The 19459-nt window shown below is 38.8% G+C and overlaps 1 protein-coding gene across 1 annotated transcript; it reads left to right on the top strand.

Moving 5' to 3' along the window:
* The first annotated feature begins 4093 nt into the window (after positions 1–4093).
* Positions 4094–15693, top strand: LOC135465973 (degenerin-like protein unc-105). Its single transcript, XM_064743356.1, has 12 exons — positions 4094–4531; positions 5613–5788; positions 6620–6700; positions 7907–8022; positions 8804–8967; positions 10171–10260; positions 10699–10822; positions 11773–11851; positions 12644–12701; positions 13064–13149; positions 14553–14628; positions 15171–15693. Exons 1-12 carry the CDS (start codon positions 4094–4096, stop codon positions 15468–15470), a joined length of 1788 nt encoding a protein of 595 aa, XP_064599426.1. The 3' UTR covers positions 15471–15693.
* Positions 15694–19459: the final 3766 nt, after the last annotated feature.

Genomic DNA, 19459 nt, shown 5'->3' with positions numbered 1-19459 from the left:
AACATATGCCTTTCATTTTGGAGCGATTCGTTATTTTCCTCAAAATAAAACCTTTCGTGACATGGATAAGAATGAGCAGGTATGAAAGATCTTCTGACATTCACACTCCCACCATGAGATATGTATATGTGATATACACATTGTATATGAATATAACCGGGTGATGAACCTTGAATTGGTTTGTAATGATTCTCACCACCGATTCAAATCGAGACTCCCGTCTTACAGCCATGAGAGTAGCCTACATGTCACGACTCCATTTTTGTACCTGGTCTGAGCAGTGATCATTCTGTACTTCATATTTATCAAGCGTGCTGCCTTGTCATTCTCGAGTCCTAACTACTCACGAGTGCCGTATTTTCCGACTTGTTTACCATAACAGTTTTCGGAGGTACAGCAATAATGGCGACCACGTGAGTTCACTATACCAATGCAATGGGTCGTCATGAACAACTGAATGGATCAGTCATTCGGCACTACATGCAGTATGTGGAGGGCTTCAGATAGAAAATAGCCTCTGGAAAATTGATATAAAAAATACTCAGTGCTGCTAGGCTATGTTATTTGCTTATTTCATATCGTCACTCATAGTAACCAATGCGAAAGAATATGTAAAAAGAAATTAAAGTCACCTGTTTCATATTTTTGAGGTTTTCATGCCACACACACACACAAAACAACTATTAAGATGAAATAAGCAGGAGTAGAAAGACCATTAAAGCAGTATCTGAAATACCTTTACTTAATCATTCAAATGTTTTTTTACTTATGTACAGTTCGTTATCTAGTGACCTTTATGAACCCTTCTGTCACCGCTTGTGGTGCCGTGGTAACACAAAGCTACCCACTATTACCGTGGGTTGTATAATTCTCCCTTCTGTCACCGCTTTTGGGACCGTGGTAACAATAACCTACCAATGTTTGCGCAGTCCAATGTTTGTTGAATAGCACTTACCTTCCATTTTTTCCACTCATCAACATTAATGAAACAATTAAGGACGAGTAGCCTGGATATATTCATCTGCCCCCCCCCCCCCCCCCCCCCACCGTCCCCACAATGGGGTTTAAGATTTCTGCACTTGTCAAAATCAGATGAACTTTTGACTGTGAGGCGTTTATATGACATGAGTGGGGTGGCGGGTTTGTAAGTGGGGAGGTGGGGGGGGGGGGGGGTACGGGGCGGGGGTTGCTGCACATCTGGTTTAATCAACCGTATCTGGCTCAGCCAAAGTTGGTTAATTTATACCACTGGGTCTGTCCAGGTGACAAAAGCTAGAGGGATTAGTCAGAACTGGTTTTTTGTGTGTTGACGTGAGAACAGCCATAGGTAGAGGCTGCCGTCCATGGCCAAGCACTAGGGTGCTTTCCTGACCACAGGAGGGGAGTTAAGACGTCCTTGCTACCATCCACAGCGTTCATAACAAATATGCACAGGCTTTGTGGTGACAGCAGTAAGCACTCAAGTTCGTCTAAGGGAACAGACACGTCCTTTATATTCACTTATTTCAACAACAACAATTCCAGAAACAATGACTGGCAGCGCATAGGTCTAATTTCAAGAATATCGCTTTTCTTGTTAACATCACGATTGGAAGTGTGAGGAGTCACTAAGGACGTCTACGAGTTTTGCAGGTGACTTTAAGTGATTTACAGAATGGGTGATCCACGTTATGCACAGTACAACAACGACTGGCGGCGCAGTGAGTTTTCTGACAGATTTTTGGAACCAAATCCTCCCAAGCCGTTATGGACACGAAGCCTTTCAGACGTTTCACGAACGACTGTCAATACCAGGCCAGATTCTGAATATTACGGAAACCTTCTACATACGTTGCCAATGTATGGTATTCAGAATGTAAGTGGACATACATAATGCCAATCTAGTTTTAATTTTATAGTTCCGAATGTTACACAAAATTTAATTTCCGTTTCGAAAAATCAGAGTGAAGATATGTTATAATAGAAACAGTTTTGTTCAACCAGTTATCAATAGGTGTATACCGCCATTGTTCAACTAGAACTTGCCTGGTTTTCCATCTCTATTGTCCAACCAGAACATCAGCTGTATCTGGGATTGGTTAAAGCTCGGCAAGGAACGACAATTCCGAGAAGTTCACTTTGTTATCTTTTTAAAGTTAAAAGTACGGTACTATTTCCAGAAACACCTTGGTGGATAAAGTATCCGAAATTTACCCGCATTACAATATCAGAAATATTGATTAGACCGGGAAACAATTTAACCCTGGTATTGGATAAAGTGTCCGAAATTTACCCGCATTACAATCTCAAAAATGTTGGTTAGACGGGGAAAGAATTTAGCCTTGGTACTGGATAAAGTATCCGAAATTTACTCGCATTACAATATCAGAAATATTGATTAGACAGGGAAACAATATATATTTATTTGATTGGGGTTTTACGCCCGTACTCAAGAATATTTCATTTATATAACGTTGGCCAGCGTTAATGTGGGAGGAAACCCACGACCGTCTACAGGTTGCTGACAGAGCTTCCCACGGAGGAGGGGAGAAAAAGCTAGCGTGAGCTGGATTTGAACTCACAGCAACCGAATTTGTGAGATGCTCCTGGGTCACCCTCGGCCACGGAGGCCCAAGGAGAAACAATAGTAACGAAATGTGAAACCATGTGTACTTAATGATACGGTCAGTATGGTCAGTATGTCAGCTTTAACCAAAAATTGTAATTCAAACTAAACTCTTATACACATGCATCAAATAAATTACAGTATAATAAGTACAATTTCTGCTAAATTTGACATCAAACTTCAAATATTTTTGTTGTGTAAAATTTTGGACCAGTACAAAATGGCTTTGCGAAAGGGGACATCTGGCTCGATGTACTACGTACATTCGCGATGCATCTTACCACATGCAATAACATTTTTGTTTGTGTCATCGATTATGTGGTAGTAATTGCCTGTTGACATTATCGAAGGTTAGCGATTGTTTATATGAGTCACATCACACATGTTAATATATTATATAATTCTGATGTGACGTTTTGGAAATAGCTGTACAGAAATCGGTGATTCACAAAATATAAGCATGGTTCGTCGCGATGTATTAGATGAATATGTAGACCACATTTATTTAGTTCTCGGCGAAGTACACGTAGTATGCTCTTGTCGCAGTTGTTGATGGTGGCTGTATAGGTATATATTATGAATTGAGAAACTACTACGTTTATATGTGTATAGGTACATACATGCATGATAGGTCGAACTGCCCTACAGGTTTATACAAGAGCAGAAGTTCAACTGCGCTTAGCTGCTAAAGTTGGTAGCAATGGATGGGTATGTGGTGGGGTAGGCTAAGGATATAGGTTTGAACGAGGTCATCATTGTCACGCTTCATTAGGTTTTGGCAAATATTTGTTAACCCCATTTAAATGCAAAACAAACCCTCCCGGGTGCCCTAAGGTCTTAGAAAAGCAGGTGCCCGTTCTGCTTCAATGAATTATGACGATTACAAGTTTGTTGAGAGGAATACATACAATATCACTATTTGACCAGATTATCAAATGTAATATATAACTGTTATTTTCGATTACACATTACAATATGTTGTGTGTGACTTCATGTATCTCTAAAACATGTTGCAAACTGTATTTAAGAATGTGGCATTAACCTTAATCATTTCATTCTTGAAGTTGTAAGCCTGTCATCTTGGCTTGCTCGGCAATGTTTCCTTCTTTACTGAATCCTCTATATCCCTCTTATCAGGAAAACCAATGAGGGTGGTAAAAATATCAAGTCAAGTTGTACACTGGGTAAAATTGAATGTTACAGTAGTGGGGGGTTAGATAAAGGCCCCAAAACGGCAGTAAAACGCATCGTTTTCTGACGTAACGCTACTAGCGTGTTGTATAAACACATACAGACCGAAAAGTGTAACGTACTACAAAAACCAACCAACAAACAATCAAAAAAAAAAAAAAAAAAAAAAAAAAAAAAACGCGGGAAGGAGTTTTACGAGCCTCTCATTGTTAATGAAAATGTTTTTGGTTATAACACTGAACCAAAAAATTATATATACAAGGCAATGGTCTTATTTTTTAGAGGCGCTTCAATGGGATGCAAGAAGATAAACTGGGCGAATTCAAGAGAAACCATTCTACGGAGTCCGAGTCTACCGAAGTAATCAAAGAAACGGACGACACCCATCCCAACCGTCCATTCAGCAGCATCCTCAGTCGATTTGCGGAGCGGACATCGTGTGTGGGGCCACCGTATATTAATTCGGCGAACCATTCTTACTCCAAGTTTTTCTGGTCCGTGGTTTTCTTAGTAATGATCGCTGCCACCCTGACCAATTTGTATATGAACATAGATACTTACTACAGCAGACCGACAAAGACAACGATTACTATTGGCTACTCGGCTCTGACGTTTCCTATGGTAACCGTGTGCAACATGAATGCTGTCCGGAAGTCCAAACTGCACTTGGCAGGAAGTGAGCTGCAGGAGTTCGTGGATCTTCAGGACACGGATAAGTTTATGCGCCCGGTTCCTGTAAGTCCTATGAATAAACAGGTATTTCTTACATATTTAAGTAAAGAGGGTCAAAAAGAAACGCACTGGCGAATCTGCACATGGTATATTTACTTTATTTCAAAGCATGGGACACTTTGCTTAATACCCTGCCATTTTCAATGAGGTTATATAATGGGAAAATCAGAATGTCAATAACGATAGCGTTTATAAGGAACATGAGCTCATTTGGTCAGAACACCAGGTCGCGAATGGACGTTCATTTAAGCATCTGTTATCACCACTGTATGTGTAATCTAAGCGTCACCTATGCTTTTCATTTTTGAGTAAAGTACGACGTTAATCCTCAAGCATACATACATACATACATACATACATACATACATACATATATACATACATACATACATACATACATACATACATGCATTTTTTAGTATTATATGCCAAAAAAAATTAGTTGTACATTTTTGTGCAAATTTCAACACACCCAATGACGATACTTAGATGCGACCGCACAAACATCATTGTAATTAAGGTCTGACTTCTTTCTGACGTCAAGTTTTTGAGTCAGATGTGAACGTAGGTCTCTGCCAGAATTAAGACCATGTATAAACCACATTCATTTGAAACATGTAAAGTATAAGAGGGACTGTTGATTTTGTTCCTGTACGTCGTCAACCGCTTATTGCCACCAAGACCACACGGATAATAAAGCGACGGAATCCACACATTCCATTCCCACGGCTGTGGTTGAACCCTCTCCTGGTGAGCTTTCGCCACTCGGCTTTCTGCTCTGCGAAATTGGGTGAAATTGTCAGAAATTCTCAACATAGGAGGGAAGTTTAAAGTTACAAGAGCATATTGTAACTTCTTGATATATACATATATGAAAAATGATGGCTGCACTTTAGAAGTGAACCTTAAAATGGACAACGGAATGTCCCTGTCATCAAATGAAGACGTTAGTGTTCATTTGCACGTACAAATGTGAATAAAGAAATCTTGAAACGAGATTTTTAAAAGGAAATTCACCTTCTGCACCGTATTTAGGGCTTTATTCACGATGTCAGTTCTAACAGATAACCTTTGCCTATTTCAGGGGCCAGGACCTGGTCGAAACAAGCGATTTATTGACAACTTCCAACGGATGCAAAATGGCGGCAACAGAACATTCCGTCCTCATGAAGATAAAATTGGAAAGGCGTTGGGTGGTGAGGTTGATCCTCGGTTCGAGTCCCAAGAGGAGTTAAAGTATCTGATCGGCCTGGAAAACGCGTAAGTACATGTATTAAATGCAACTAAAGACGAACGACTATACAATTAAAGTGTACAGCTGGCAAATGGTCATGCCTAACCGCTAGAAATACAGCCTCTTGTCAATATTGGCATAATAATGGCTAGGGTCACAGATGGACAAATAAACGAGTACTATACGCAACCCGTTTGGCAACAAATCGCCATCAAAGGGACAAGAGTTAAAGGAGAAGAAAACTTCAAAAATGACACTATAGACTGAAAAGAGCACATTTTTGTTCTATCTGGTGGTGCCTACTACATCATTTTGCGATTTTTTCTCGCCATACACGTAAAGCCTGAAAAAGGCAAGGCTGGCATAAATCGCAGAGTCTATCTCGTCCTACATCTTTAACACCCTGTGATTTATGCTGAGGGTGTGTTGCCTCTCAGCCAGTGAGAGTCGTTAAAACTGCCGGCATGTTCGTGTAAACTCAGAACCTACGTCCAACATTTCCCGATGTCAAGATTATAGTTTTGTTAAAATGGTCCCAGATTACAGTTTTGCTGAAATGGTCCCAGATTATAGTTTTGCTAAAATGGTCCCAGATTACTGTTTGTGAAAATGGTCCCAGGGTATAGTTCAGTGAAGGGGAAAATATTCCAGAGTCTGAGCTTGTCACTAAATTTACTGGCAGAAGCCTTTCCAGTTTTACTTTATGCCAAATTTACGCTGCAAAATGTAAGAACAAACGCAATAATCCAGTCCGTTGGTCAAGAATCAGTTAGTCTTCATTATTGATATGTTTGTGAGTCAACAAATGGTGGATTTGTTTCAAACCATACTTAACTGTTAGCTTGACGGTTTTTCAGGACGACACGGTATGCAATGAGCCACCAGATAGATGAAATGGTGTTATCATGTGCATTTGAAGGGCGGACCTGCGAGGTGAAGTAAGTACAGGTGTACTTTTTTCTAATTCATTGACTTGATCGATACATTTTGTCGTATTCCAAGATTATTTCACTTTTTATGCCAAGTCGGTCATAATTATTTTACTGACTCTATGTTGAGCTCAAGAATACTACAGTCTACACGACAGCGGTCAGGTACATATAAAGTAAACCAGAAGGAGTCACAAAAACCCACTGAAACAGACAAATCGCGAGGCAAGTTCCACGAAGACGCCTGGCAAACGGCCCGCAGGCTCCACAAAGAAGCCTTGCAAACGTCATGAAAGGCTACGAAGAACCAGCGTGAGCTGGGTTCACGTTTTAGGCCAGAAACAAGAACAGCCTGTTTAATAGGCCATAAAAAATATCTCTAACCTCACGAACGTGCAAAATATCACAACAGAGTATATACGAGGTATGCAAAGTAGAATACATCATAATACAAGTACGATTTTGACTCTGAGATGGGAGCTCCATTTGGGAAATTGATTTCACCATTTGGATGTAATATGGCTTCAACAAACAAAGATCTGGCGAGATACGTGGTGGTAAATGACAGATAAAAATGACATTATCAATGCCTTTTGTTTGAATAGCTGAGCATCATACAATAAATCACATGCAAAATTACACAGCAAATTGTAACTCACTAATTACAGGAAAAATTACATTTTATACCTCTAATTTCAGTGGTAAATTTGTTTTTATCTACAAAACGTCCTGTAGCGCATTTTTTTGGGGTGGGCGGGGGGGGGGGGGGGGAGGGGGGCATTTGTGTAATGTTTCCAATTGCTCAGTTTAGAAATGCATCTGTAACTGGCTCAGTCATATATTTCTCAAGATTTTTAGGCCCTAAAATGGTCACCAATACATTCTCTCTGTTCATTTGAGTCTCTTTGGTTTCCATGCAATACAATTACCCATTTTTTTATATTTTGATAAAATTTTGTCTGCGGGTTTATTTTGTAGAACACCAGATCAAATCTGAACATAAAAAGTATTCGTACATAAGTTTTGCTTATGGTGTCAGATTTTCATAAATATTTTTCTGCGTGTCGATTCATTTTGTGAGGCCATCAGATGAACTTATAAAAGACTTAAATCATGCATACGATTTGCATATTTGATGAATCCCCTTGATTATGATTGTTCTTTAGCGTGTGATATAAATTCTCTGAATTTTGCTTGTTGTTTTGAAACTTCCAGCAACTTCACCAAGTTCCTGACAGACGATTATGGCGCATGTTATTCATTTAACCAGATCAAGCTGGGCAGCTCACATGAGCCCCTACAAAAGTCATACAGGAGAGGCAGTAGATACGGTGAGTCAGCGGGTCGACTGCTTGTCCCGGAAATGTACGGATAGTTGATGGTAATTGTGGCGAATGAAAATGGGTGAAGCTTGAAGGTGGTCGTGAAGGGGGAGACTTATGTCATTTGCAAGTGGCAAAATTGTACCTCTAAATGAGCATTGTCCCTTGAATTGGTCTGTCCATTAAACTGATTTGTCTATTGAATTGGCTTATCTGCTGAATTAGGCTGTGGGTTAAATTGGCCAGTCATTTGGATTGGTTTGTCCATTGAATTGATCTGTCCGTTGAATGTGTTTGTCCATTGAATTGATCTATCCGTTGAATGTGTTTGTCCATTGAATTTCTCTGAAGAATGAATTGCTCTGTCCATTAACTACCTCTTTCCAATGAACTATTCCATCAATTGAAATGACCTGTTCAGTGATTTGCTCTGTGCAAACAGATGTCACCTTATTCTGCCATAATAAATACATGATCACTTTTGCGCATTAAAGAGTTAATGTCAGCAAGGCCATTTCTGCTCTTTTGTTTATGGAGATTACTAATGTTTACAAGGCCGCATGTTCAAAATACTGCGTGTTGTAAACAGTAAAGCTTTATTTTATCAAATCATATAGAGTGGATTTTAATCTTAGTTAGACAAACACGCACACACGCACGCGCACGCGCGCGCGCTCGCACACACACACGCGCACGCACACAGTGATATATATGGATAAAATATTTTCCTAGATAACACTCGATGTAAAATATGTGAAGTTATTGTTATTGTTGTTTGTTTTTTGTCCAGGGTTTCAGCTGATGATGTTTCTGCAAGTAGATGAATACCTTACCGGCATTGCCCAGGGGTACGGGCTCCGGGTGACCGTCAATTACCCCAAGACTATGCCATTCCCGTCCTCAGACGGTATGTTTGTGTCGGCTGGCATGGAGACTGATATTGGAGTAAAAATGGTAAGTGAAATATATATTTTATTTATTCCGTTGATGTTGAAATTGGGACACGAGGAGTTTTTCACTCAACATGACGGCGGTAAAATTTATGGATGAGGTAAACCGGACTGTCTGAAGTAAACCACCATTCGTTATTATTCGACAAATATGGGAGAGAGCTGAATTCGATCTCACGACTCATTAGTCAAGGGCTTGATATAGTCTTAGCGAGCCAGAACTTCAAACATAAGAGCCAGAGACAGCATGCTTAGTGAATCAAATGTACAGATGTGAATGCCATCGATATCAATCTAACAAAATGATAAACGCAAAAGCTAACAATCAAAATTTGAACCCTATATGTAAAACGTTACATTAACGCTAAAAGTAAAGCTACCGAACATAAAAGGGAAATGAAACCTCATTGCTAACGTGTAAAGCGGCCAATTTTCAATTTTCAAAGAAGAATCAAATCTCTTGAAAAGAACTATGCAGATGATGGACATCATTTTTCATATATTTACAAATGATGTATCACAAATATTACAAATGTATTTTTATATTACATTTATTTTTAAACAGGAGTATTAACAATAATGATCGTGTAAATGCAAAAAGTTGGAAATACTATTTTATTGTTCGGGTAACTGAAAATATTACGTTTTTTGTTTGGTGTCATGCAGAATCGGACGTAGGGATAAGTTTAAGGTTTGATTCTTACCATTTTCATCTGTACCCTCTACATTTGAATAGCTTTAACGGACATGTATATGGGCTTGGTTTTACGTTATAGGTTGACCATTTCATGCCCTACATTTGAATAGTTTTAACGTACATGTATATGGGTTTGGCTTTACGTTATAGGTCGAAAATGTCGTAGATGCCAGGTTTCTTCCTGATATTCGGATATAGTACTTAGCCACACCGGCTCTCATTCTTTACAGACTATCAGACCCGTGGCAAATCAGACCGCTTGTTCGAATACCCCTCTGGCTGTTTTGGCGGCGTCTATAAGTAGAGATTTTTGTGGGGTACTTGTCAGGTCGGTGTTTTACTCCGGACAATCTCCAGCCAAAAAACCTAACCGCCCTTATATTTAAGAGAACAATTCCTCAGCACGGCGCGAAACACCAACCAATCATGCAATCTATCAATCAGTTTCTTGTTTTATAAAGTTGTGTGTTTGTTCATATTTGGATTTACATCTGTGTGTTTCGTCTCCAGGTCAATATCTCTCGTCTGGGGGGCGTATATGGTTCATGTGAAAACCCAGGAACGTTTGTACGGGAGTTTGGGTTTGAATATTCAAGGGCGGTAAGATTAAATAAATGTTTTATAAACGTAAAATGTGTAATACGAAAGTCAAGCATGGAAAGGTTTAACACCGTCGGCAAATGTTGAAGTGTAAAATTGAAGTGAAGACAGGAAGATTTTGAAATAGAAGTGTAACATGGAAAATGTTTAAGTGTAACTTGGAAGTGTTGTTTGGAAAATGCTTGAGTTGATAACATGACAAATCCTGAGATGTATATAACGCGAACAGTTTATATTTCTAGTGAAGCGAAATCACTGCAGTACTTTCATTTTGTGGGCAAAACAAAAAGGATTTTTCTGCTGATTGGATTTACTCGTCATGTTGCTCCTTTGGATAACTTAGATTTGATCTATTCAGAGAAGAGATTAATGTGACATTTTATCCATGATGTTTATATAATTCATGCACAAATCTACCATGGTCGCTTTTCGTTTCAGGCTTGTCAGTCCATTTGTCCACACTCCTACGTCATGAAAGAATGTGGTTGTTTTGACCCCTCCGTTCGACGACTGTACCCACTCAACGTCAGGGAAAAGTACTCGCCATGCGCAAATGAAACGGGTAAGACAGTAGGGCGTTGCACTGACTGGATATTTTTTTTTTGTATTGAAACACCATGTTAACGAATAACCGACAAACAATCCTAGGAACTGAAAGGTGTTTATTATTAAATTTATTTATCTATTTATTTGATTGGTGTTTTACGCCGTACTCAAGAATATTTCACTTATACGACGGTGGCCAGCATTATGGTGGGTGGAAACCAGGCACAGTCCGGGAACAACCAACAACCATCCGCAGGTTGTTGAAAGACCTTCCCACGTACGTTTATTATTCGATGAAAACAGTTTATCAGTCAATGAACCACAGAAGAATATTGTCCTCAGCAAAATACGTCTTTGTCACTCATAAAAGTTATGTTTGCCGCAATGTCTTTTTTGGCCTGAATTATGTGTATAAATCCCTATGATCTATGTTATGCATTTTTAAGATGTGACAGTATATTTTACACTCCCTATTTTTAGGGAATATTCTGCAAGAGTGATGATTTAATAATAGCAGTTTGTGCCGCATGGCTCTCAATAGGATAGGCATTGACTTAATATAATTGTAAATAGTTTTAACATTAAATTTATTTTTTTTACTTTGCTTGAGATGAAACTCACCAAAACGGATTGTATTTGTCATGTATGTTACTGAAAAAATCATTATCTTACCAACTAGGAAATGAACGCCCTAATGTATCCCTGATTAAAGACTAGTGTTCTTCTTGTATTCCGACTGGCTTTTTTTCGCTGTCTGACGTTCGTTGTACATAACTTGTTTTCTAACAGTACATATCTTTATGTCAGACGTGGGGAAAGTCGTCATAGTGTATGGCGCTAAACAAGCTATGGGCCATTCAACTTGTGCATGCCGTGAAGGTTGTTGTTTCCTTTCTCATTTCCATTGTTGCTTCCGTTTCTGCTTACAGTTTTGTGTAAAAATGTTCTTTTCCTTGCTCTTCACAGAACTCGATTGTATGGAAAACACAGAGCTAAAAGTAATGATAGAAGGATCCTTAACATGTGATTGTCCAAACCCATGCAGGTAATAGCACATGTCTTCTTTGTCTCGACAGAATATTATTATATGAACATTGACATACTGCTAATGCAGCACATAATATTAAAGATTTTAATTTTATACTCTTATCCACACATATGCTGAAATACATGTAGTAGCAATTTGCCGGCTCTCTAGCATCATGGCCAAAAACAAAATTAAGTAAAAAAAAAGAGATGTTAATAGCAATGGGGCCGTGTCAAACACCCGGCAGCAGGACCTTGACGTCATTTTATTGACGTTAAATGTTCCTTTCCCAGTTTATCATGATGACGTCACTTAAAAGACGTTACAATAGAAACTGATACATGGTAGTGGTGTAGATGTTACCTCACAATTCATGACATGACAATAATTCGAGGTCCTGCCTCACACTAGCGCCACCTCACGGGATTTAAAAATATGCCGCCTCCCCATTTATTAGATGTCACTAGTCTAGGATGACTCAAAATGCTGTGTTATCATCAGCACATTTAACATACAAAAATATTCCAACAATGCAAAGGGACCATACCTGGGGGATGCTCAGTCCCCAACAGAATCCCGACAAGAATACAATATAAAAAGACTTAAAGCACAGAGACTACGGTCATCAGTTGACTACCATACTGTCGTCGCTGCTGTAGTTTTACTTTCTATGCCTTAAATCTGTAATATTAATACTTACATTGTTCTGACTTATATCAAACCAGTTAGCGTGACTTCCAGTCATCGTGACCTCCTATGTTTATGTAAGGATTTTTCAAACAGTTTAAATGTATCACCTTTTTATTTTAGTGAAACCGCTTATGATACGCGACCTTCTAGTCGGGAATGGCCTGAGGATGGATACTTGGTGAGTAAATAGAGCCTTTAACAAGTAAAACTAGACATATTTTTCATATTTATTGGTATTTCAGTCTTGCCTCCTTTATCGAGTCCATATTCAAATACTCTAGATTCTTACAGAACGGAGATATCCACATCTACAAATGGCCGTTACATGCCTCAAATATCTCCACTTCCGAATGGCTAGGTCATGAAATCCTCCAAATATCTCCACTTCCAATTAGTCTAGTTTATAAAACCGCAAATATCTCCAGTTTTATATTTAAGGATATTACCCTCAGATATCCCCATATATCGTGGAAGAAAGCTGCTATTAAATCAGAAGTATTAAACTTTAATCCATATTAAAGTTGACTACTTATTTTTCAGAACGCTTTGATAGACAAAGTTTGCAGATCTGAAAGCACAAAGGGCAGCTGTAACGATCTTCTACGAAAACCTCCCTCTGAGCAAAGGTCAGTCTCGGTTATTTTTTTTTCAATTTTTTCTTTTTATTTTCAGTATTTTCGGATGATGAAAAACTTGAAAATTTGAGGCATGGTTCACTTGGGTGGATTAACTGCCCTTCGATAGGTGCATATCAGACTTACAGCAGGCCTGGAGACCTCGTTGGTCGAGGGATTCGTTACGCTTATGGACGAGATTGTAGTAAGTTAAAAGATACATGGAAAAGAACTCTAAAACGAAGATTATAGTTTTAACGGAAATGAAAAAACTGAAAAAGTAAAAAAATTTTCATTTTTGCTGCATATTTTATATCTCTTGATTAACCATGCATATTTTCCGTTGGTGAGCGAACATATTTGGAAATGACGTCAGTTATTCGAAACTTCGGCTTTTCCCACAGAGTTGTTTGACGCAATCTGTTGACGTCACGACTGCAGGCTACTTAGTTTCTGGACTGATAGCTCGGGCTTGAGGAAAACGCCAGTTGAAACCCGAAAAAGAAAGCTGTATATTAAGAAATAAAAACCGAACGTTTTATTATCCTTTAAGTCATGGAATTCGTCGAACGAAAATAAATTTTAAAGGAGTAGAAAATTTAAATTTTTAAATACCACTGAAAAGAGTTTGTATTTCCTCGCAGGTGCATGCCTGCCAAGTTGATAAATTATAAATAAAGTCAGCGCCAAAATCCCCTGTGGGTGACTCCATTTTGACTAACAACTAGTCCTTTAGTTTACTGTGTTAGGAGGAGAATTGCCGTCGGAAACCGCCGAAGTGCATTTCTGATGCAACTCTTCTTCTCAGAAGGTAGCGAGCAGTACATTTTCCGCATTGACGATCGGGAAACCGGAATGTTGGACGTAGGTTCCGAGTTTACACGAACAAGCTGGCAGTTTTAACAACTCTCACTGGCTGAGAGCAACCCCCCCCCCCCCTCCCCCCCACCAGCATAAGTTTTACAGATGGAGGACGCGATAGACTCGACGATTTTTGCCAGCTTTGCCTTTTCAGGCTGTACGTGTATCGCGAGGAAAAATCGAAAAATGATGTAGGGGGCACCACCAGATAGAAAAAAATGTGCTCTTTTCAGTCTATAGTGTCATGTTTGTAAGTTTCCGTCTCCTTTAGCAGTGCTTTGTTTCCTGAACCCAACACAGTTTGTAATTTGTTGAATTTAATGAACTGTATGAAATAATTTTTGCCATACATGTATTTTCATTCTTAAGAATTCACCAGGTGAACGTGGCGTTGCGACATCCACAACTACAATGTACGTTAACTGAAAATGGAACAAATTTGTTCAACTTTCGATTTTACACGCTCCGGAAACAAAAATGTGCGTGGTGCAATTTGCTGAAATTACTTTATAATTTTGGAAAAATAATTTATCGGATGTATTTTCTCTCTACAGGCGAAACTTTGTGAAGCTGAATGTGTTCTACAGAGACTTGAATTTCGAGACTTTATCGGAAGAGGCAGATTACCCGGTATGTGAAAAGTTTAAGCGAGAGTGCCTAAAGTTTTATTATGAACGCAAATGCGAAATTAAATCAGGCATAAAACAAAAAAATAATCTAAATTAAGTTTTCTCTTAGCTCATTAGTGAATATATTAAATATAGTTTTATTATTTATTTTACCTTGCCCTTTATAAAATGTCACCGATATGAAACAGGTTATATCTGCTTCAAGTACACAAATGTTATAGTAAACAGCCTCCGTATCAATTATCAATCCATAAATTCCGATTGTTTTAGGGTAATGTGATTCTACAACTGCCTACCGAAATGCCAATCGTTGGCCAAAGAAGTAATGAAAGTCGTACTCTATGACGAAAAATAAAACCTATTAAACGCATCGCGTTTAAGGCAAAAAGAATATATATGCTTTGTATAAAATCTTCTTGACTAAATGTTCTATTTTGAAACCTGCTAGAGCCCATTTAATTTTGAAATTTATTCATACGTGTTTTTATTCTTTGTTTATGCATTCTCCGTCTGACTCAATAATGGATTTTTTTATCCCATCAGGAGTCCCAGTTCTTGTCTGATATCGGTGGTTCTATCGGCCTGTATGTGGGACTATCCGTCATTAGTATCATAGAGGTTCTGGAGCTTGGCCTGCAGATATTCGTTGTGGATGGGCAGAAATGTATGAAACCTAAAACAGACAGCTCCAGGGGAAGGAACGTCGAGAGAGTAGAAGCCAATGGAACTCACCCTGTCTCCAAGGGATCGGTGAATACCGTCTCTACGGGAAGGGACGGCGGCCCTAGGGACGTAGGAATCTTAATGGGAGGATGGGCGATTACCATTATCAACAGGACATGAATTATGGTGACCAGCGGTTCAAACAAAGAAACATAAGCGTCTCAGCAAGTGGTCACCAGCCTACAAAAGGTCTGAATTTGCTTCCTAAAGTTTGTATTAAAAAGGGGACTTTCACGGCCCAAGTATCCAGTTCGGCAGCATGGTCACTGAAGAATTGCCTACGACATGGTATTGCAATAAAACCGTTAGCAATATGTCATAACGTAGAATCGATACCGAACGACGAGTGTTTAGGTGCCTGTCTTTTTAATCCCTAGATCAATCGAGACGTGGATTCAGTCCTTTTCTGGCACGAGGAAGTTTTTTTTCTTTGATTCAGTAGGCCTAGTTGTTCTTGGAGCGTTGGTGGCAACAGTCAGGTGATAGTACTCTGTTGTGTGGTTCTGCATTAAGTTCTTTGGATATATAAACTCCACCAATGTGACGTATGTCACACGGATAGTTTGCCAGTAACTCGCCCAATGTTGGGCATTCCGAAAAGCAATGGGACAGTGTCAGTCTTGTGATTAGACTCTTACTCCGAGCCCTCCAGAAAACAATGGATAGTGCCAGTCTTATACCCAGACTCCTACTCCGGAAAAGCAATGCATATTATCTTAGTCTTATTTACATGAAAAATTTAAGCTTAATTCAAGTCTCATTTGTCAAAGATAAATCCTTTTTGCCTAGTCATTTCTTAAAAGTGAATTGAAGCTACTTGTTTATGGCTGTCGGTCAGGCAACCACAAAGGGAGGCTACTCTTGTGAGTTACTATATGACATGCTCTTCACAAAGAATACACGTAATACGATACAAAGAAACGGCGTGAAATGTAAATTGTGAACCGCTGATTTTCTCAGCAAAACCGAAGTCTGTGGCTACTAAGCCAAGAAAAACGACAGTGCAAGTAGAAATTTGGGTAAGACACTCTGATTAATGGGTTCTAGTAACACGAGAGCCAGTCTTTCCCCCTTTAAACGATGACCTGATTCGCACTTGACACGAGGCGACACTAATCTCCTGTTGTTAACATGTGGCTAATATAGCTATATTTGTTATCAAAGCAGTAACAGCAAAATGCAGGCACTGCTCAACATTGCTGAAAGTAAGATAAGTGGTCATATATAAAAGTACCGAGGACTTCAGCGGTATAGCTTACATAATATAGTGCAGTATACACAGCATAATGCGGAGATATATTGTGTGTTACGCATTGGCCTGGCGTCAGGTGTCACATCGACTTTCTCATAGCTCTATAAGTGTAAAGACTTTGGTGCTTGTTTGATATTACGAGATCTCGCAGGAGAATATGATGTAAATCAGGAATGAAAATTTTGTTTATGTTTCCTTCCTTGATTTTAAGCTATGAACATAAATTTGTACACACAACACCCACCGAAGTATTTTATATGGGGCTTATTTCTTGTGAAATGTTATTTACTAGATTTTAAGGATTAAGCGACGTATTATTTGTAAATTCTAGTGGCGAGTTTTCACACAGGTAATCGAAAATCAATGTTTGAAATATGTTATGGATTTTGTTAATGAGAGAATGTTGTCAAGGTATCTGTAAAGTGATACCTGCTCTCTGCATTTAGTTTTCCGTTGAAGAAAGATGTTTATATATTACGTGTAGCTTTGACATCTATCTTTTGATGTGTTTTTGCGGGATAAATTTACAAATAAATGTTTTTATACACTACTATGAAGGGGTTTTACGATGGAAACCTAGCGCCCCGTTGGCCTAATGGTTAGAGAATTTAAAAAAAAACAACAGATTTTAAAAATATACTTGCTGCTGCCTCCGTTGGCGTTCAGAACTGAAAGTGAGTGAGTGAGTGAGTGAGTGCTTGGGGTTTAACGTCGCGTCATATGACGACGACGGAATCCTTAGGATGTATGTAATGTGCATCCTTGTAGCAGGATGGATTTCCACTGCTCTTTTATCTAGTGCTGCTTCATTGAGACGCCATACCTAAGGCAAGTAAGCCGCCCCGCCCGAGCCATTATACTGATACGGGTAAACCAGTATATAATATATATATATATCCTTTCTAGCCAAAGGAAGCCGGGCCGATTGATTTTCTATTTGATAGCCTCAATAACCTTCATCCTCAAATATCCTTCAGAATGGAAGTAAATTCTAAATCAATACCCTTTTAGAAATACTTGTCTTGAAAGATTGGACTTCTATATCAGCTGATATTTATCGAAAACCCACGGACACACAACTCTATCTTCATTTTAGTTCGAATCACCCACTTCGTACTCGGGAAAATATCCCATATTCCCTTGCCAGAAGAATCCGTACAAGGGTAAAGGTAAAATCGAAACAAAATGAGAGATCAATAGAACTTAAATCATGTCTACGCAACAGGGGTTTATCCGGAAGGATTAATTGACAAAGGAATTAGGACCGCTCAGAGTCATTCAATGACAGAACTCAGGGAACCCTCACAGAAAAAAACCTGACGAGAAGGTAATTCCATTTGTTTCAACACATAATCACAATAATAACATCTTCCCAGTCATTGTGAATACCTTACCAATTCTAAAAAACAGTGACAGGATGAAAGACATTCTAGCCTAAGGTTATTAATAGCAAACGACAGGCTCCAAGCCTAAACAAATGTTAATTCGCGCTCACTTTTCAGAAAAAATTGTGACTCCATCGGTCCCTAAATGCGATAAACCTAGATGTGGAGCATGAATACACATGTGAGAAGGATCAAGTTTTCAGATTGAGAGAGAAGAGTCTTTGTTTAATGTAAAATCTGACATGTGCTGCACTGTAAAAAATGTTGTATATGCACTTGTTTGCATTGAATGTGGCACACAATATATTGGCCAGACCTCAGATCTCCGCTCCAGATTGACACTGCATCAACAAGAAATCAACAACGAAGAATATTGTCATCTTCCAGTCAGTAAGCACATCTGCTCACGCGCATTGTCACTGACTCCCTCGTTTACAGTCTTTCCATTTTATAAAGTACTAGATGGAAATCAAGCCACCTTAGATGTAAAAGAAACTTTCTTCATAAATACAACCCATATCTCAATGGTAGTCATCGGCTCTAATATCGTATCTCATAATATCATGCTTGTATAATTTATGTTGATTAATTTTGTCAAAGCATTTCATTTTTATTCCTCATTGTATATATATTACTCATTGTATATATACAAATATTATGTCACAGATTATCCGCAGGGCCATCCATTCGATGCCAATAAAGACGCATCGCCACTACTCGCCCTGCGGACAGACACTCTTAGGTACTGATTTTTCTATTGTTCGCTACTTAACAGCTTTATACATGTACGAGCTTGTTCCTAGCAACAATTTATTCATGTATTATGCCATGTAACTAAACCACTGCCTGTTTTGACATGCACGACACGTTCCTTAGTTACTGGTAACACATATCCTATATAAAGACCTCTGTGGACATTCATATTCGTATTCCTTGAAAATAATATGAAGTTTGAAACTGCAGTTGGAATATAACAGAATGTAGAAAGTTAAGAAGGCGTTTTATTATTTTTTTTTGTCCTATGTAAATTCTCCTCACCATACATATACATACATTAACACATATAATGGCGCGAAATGATAGCACATTTACACGCGATAACAGAACGATAGCATGAAGCGGTGACCGATGACCATAACTTTACACCATTGTACCATCGCCACATGACACCGTGCTACTCGAATGTGATGATAATACACTATGATGACCTAGACCGGCTTCCATATAGTTTTTCGCGCATTTGCATTATTAATTCATTTGTGTAGATTAATGTTTTACTACGTATTGAAATATTTAACTTATTTAACAGCGGTCAGATTTATATTCGGAGAAAAACACAAAAAACTGACTTAAATTCACCCGAACCGACGACGGCGGGATTTGAACCCGTGCCCCAATTGTTCAAGGGTTAGTGAATTTCCTGCAGCAATCGCTACTCCATGGAAAAGGTTTGTGGTTTTGTAACCACGTTT

This window comes from Liolophura sinensis, chromosome 5 (assembly GCF_032854445.1).
Source record: "Liolophura sinensis isolate JHLJ2023 chromosome 5, CUHK_Ljap_v2, whole genome shotgun sequence".
Classification (NCBI taxonomy): domain Eukaryota; kingdom Metazoa; phylum Mollusca; class Polyplacophora; order Chitonida; family Chitonidae; genus Liolophura; species Liolophura sinensis.
Note: the sequence above shows the minus strand (reverse complement) of the source record. Positions and strands in the feature narration are given on the sequence as shown.

Bases quoted from the DNA above. Each gene is read 5' to 3' on its own strand.
- LOC135465973 (XM_064743356.1), top strand. From the start codon at position 4,094: ATGCAAGAAGATAAACTGGGCGAATTCAAGAGAAACCATTCTACGGAG. The intron at 8,023-8,803 runs GTGAGTCAGCGG...TTTTTTGTCCAG, and splicing joins CAGGAGAGGCAGTAGATACG to GGTTTCAGCTGATGATGTTT. The intron at 11,852-12,643 runs GTAATAGCACAT...TTTTTATTTTAG, and splicing joins GATTGTCCAAACCCATGCAG to TGAAACCGCTTATGATACGC.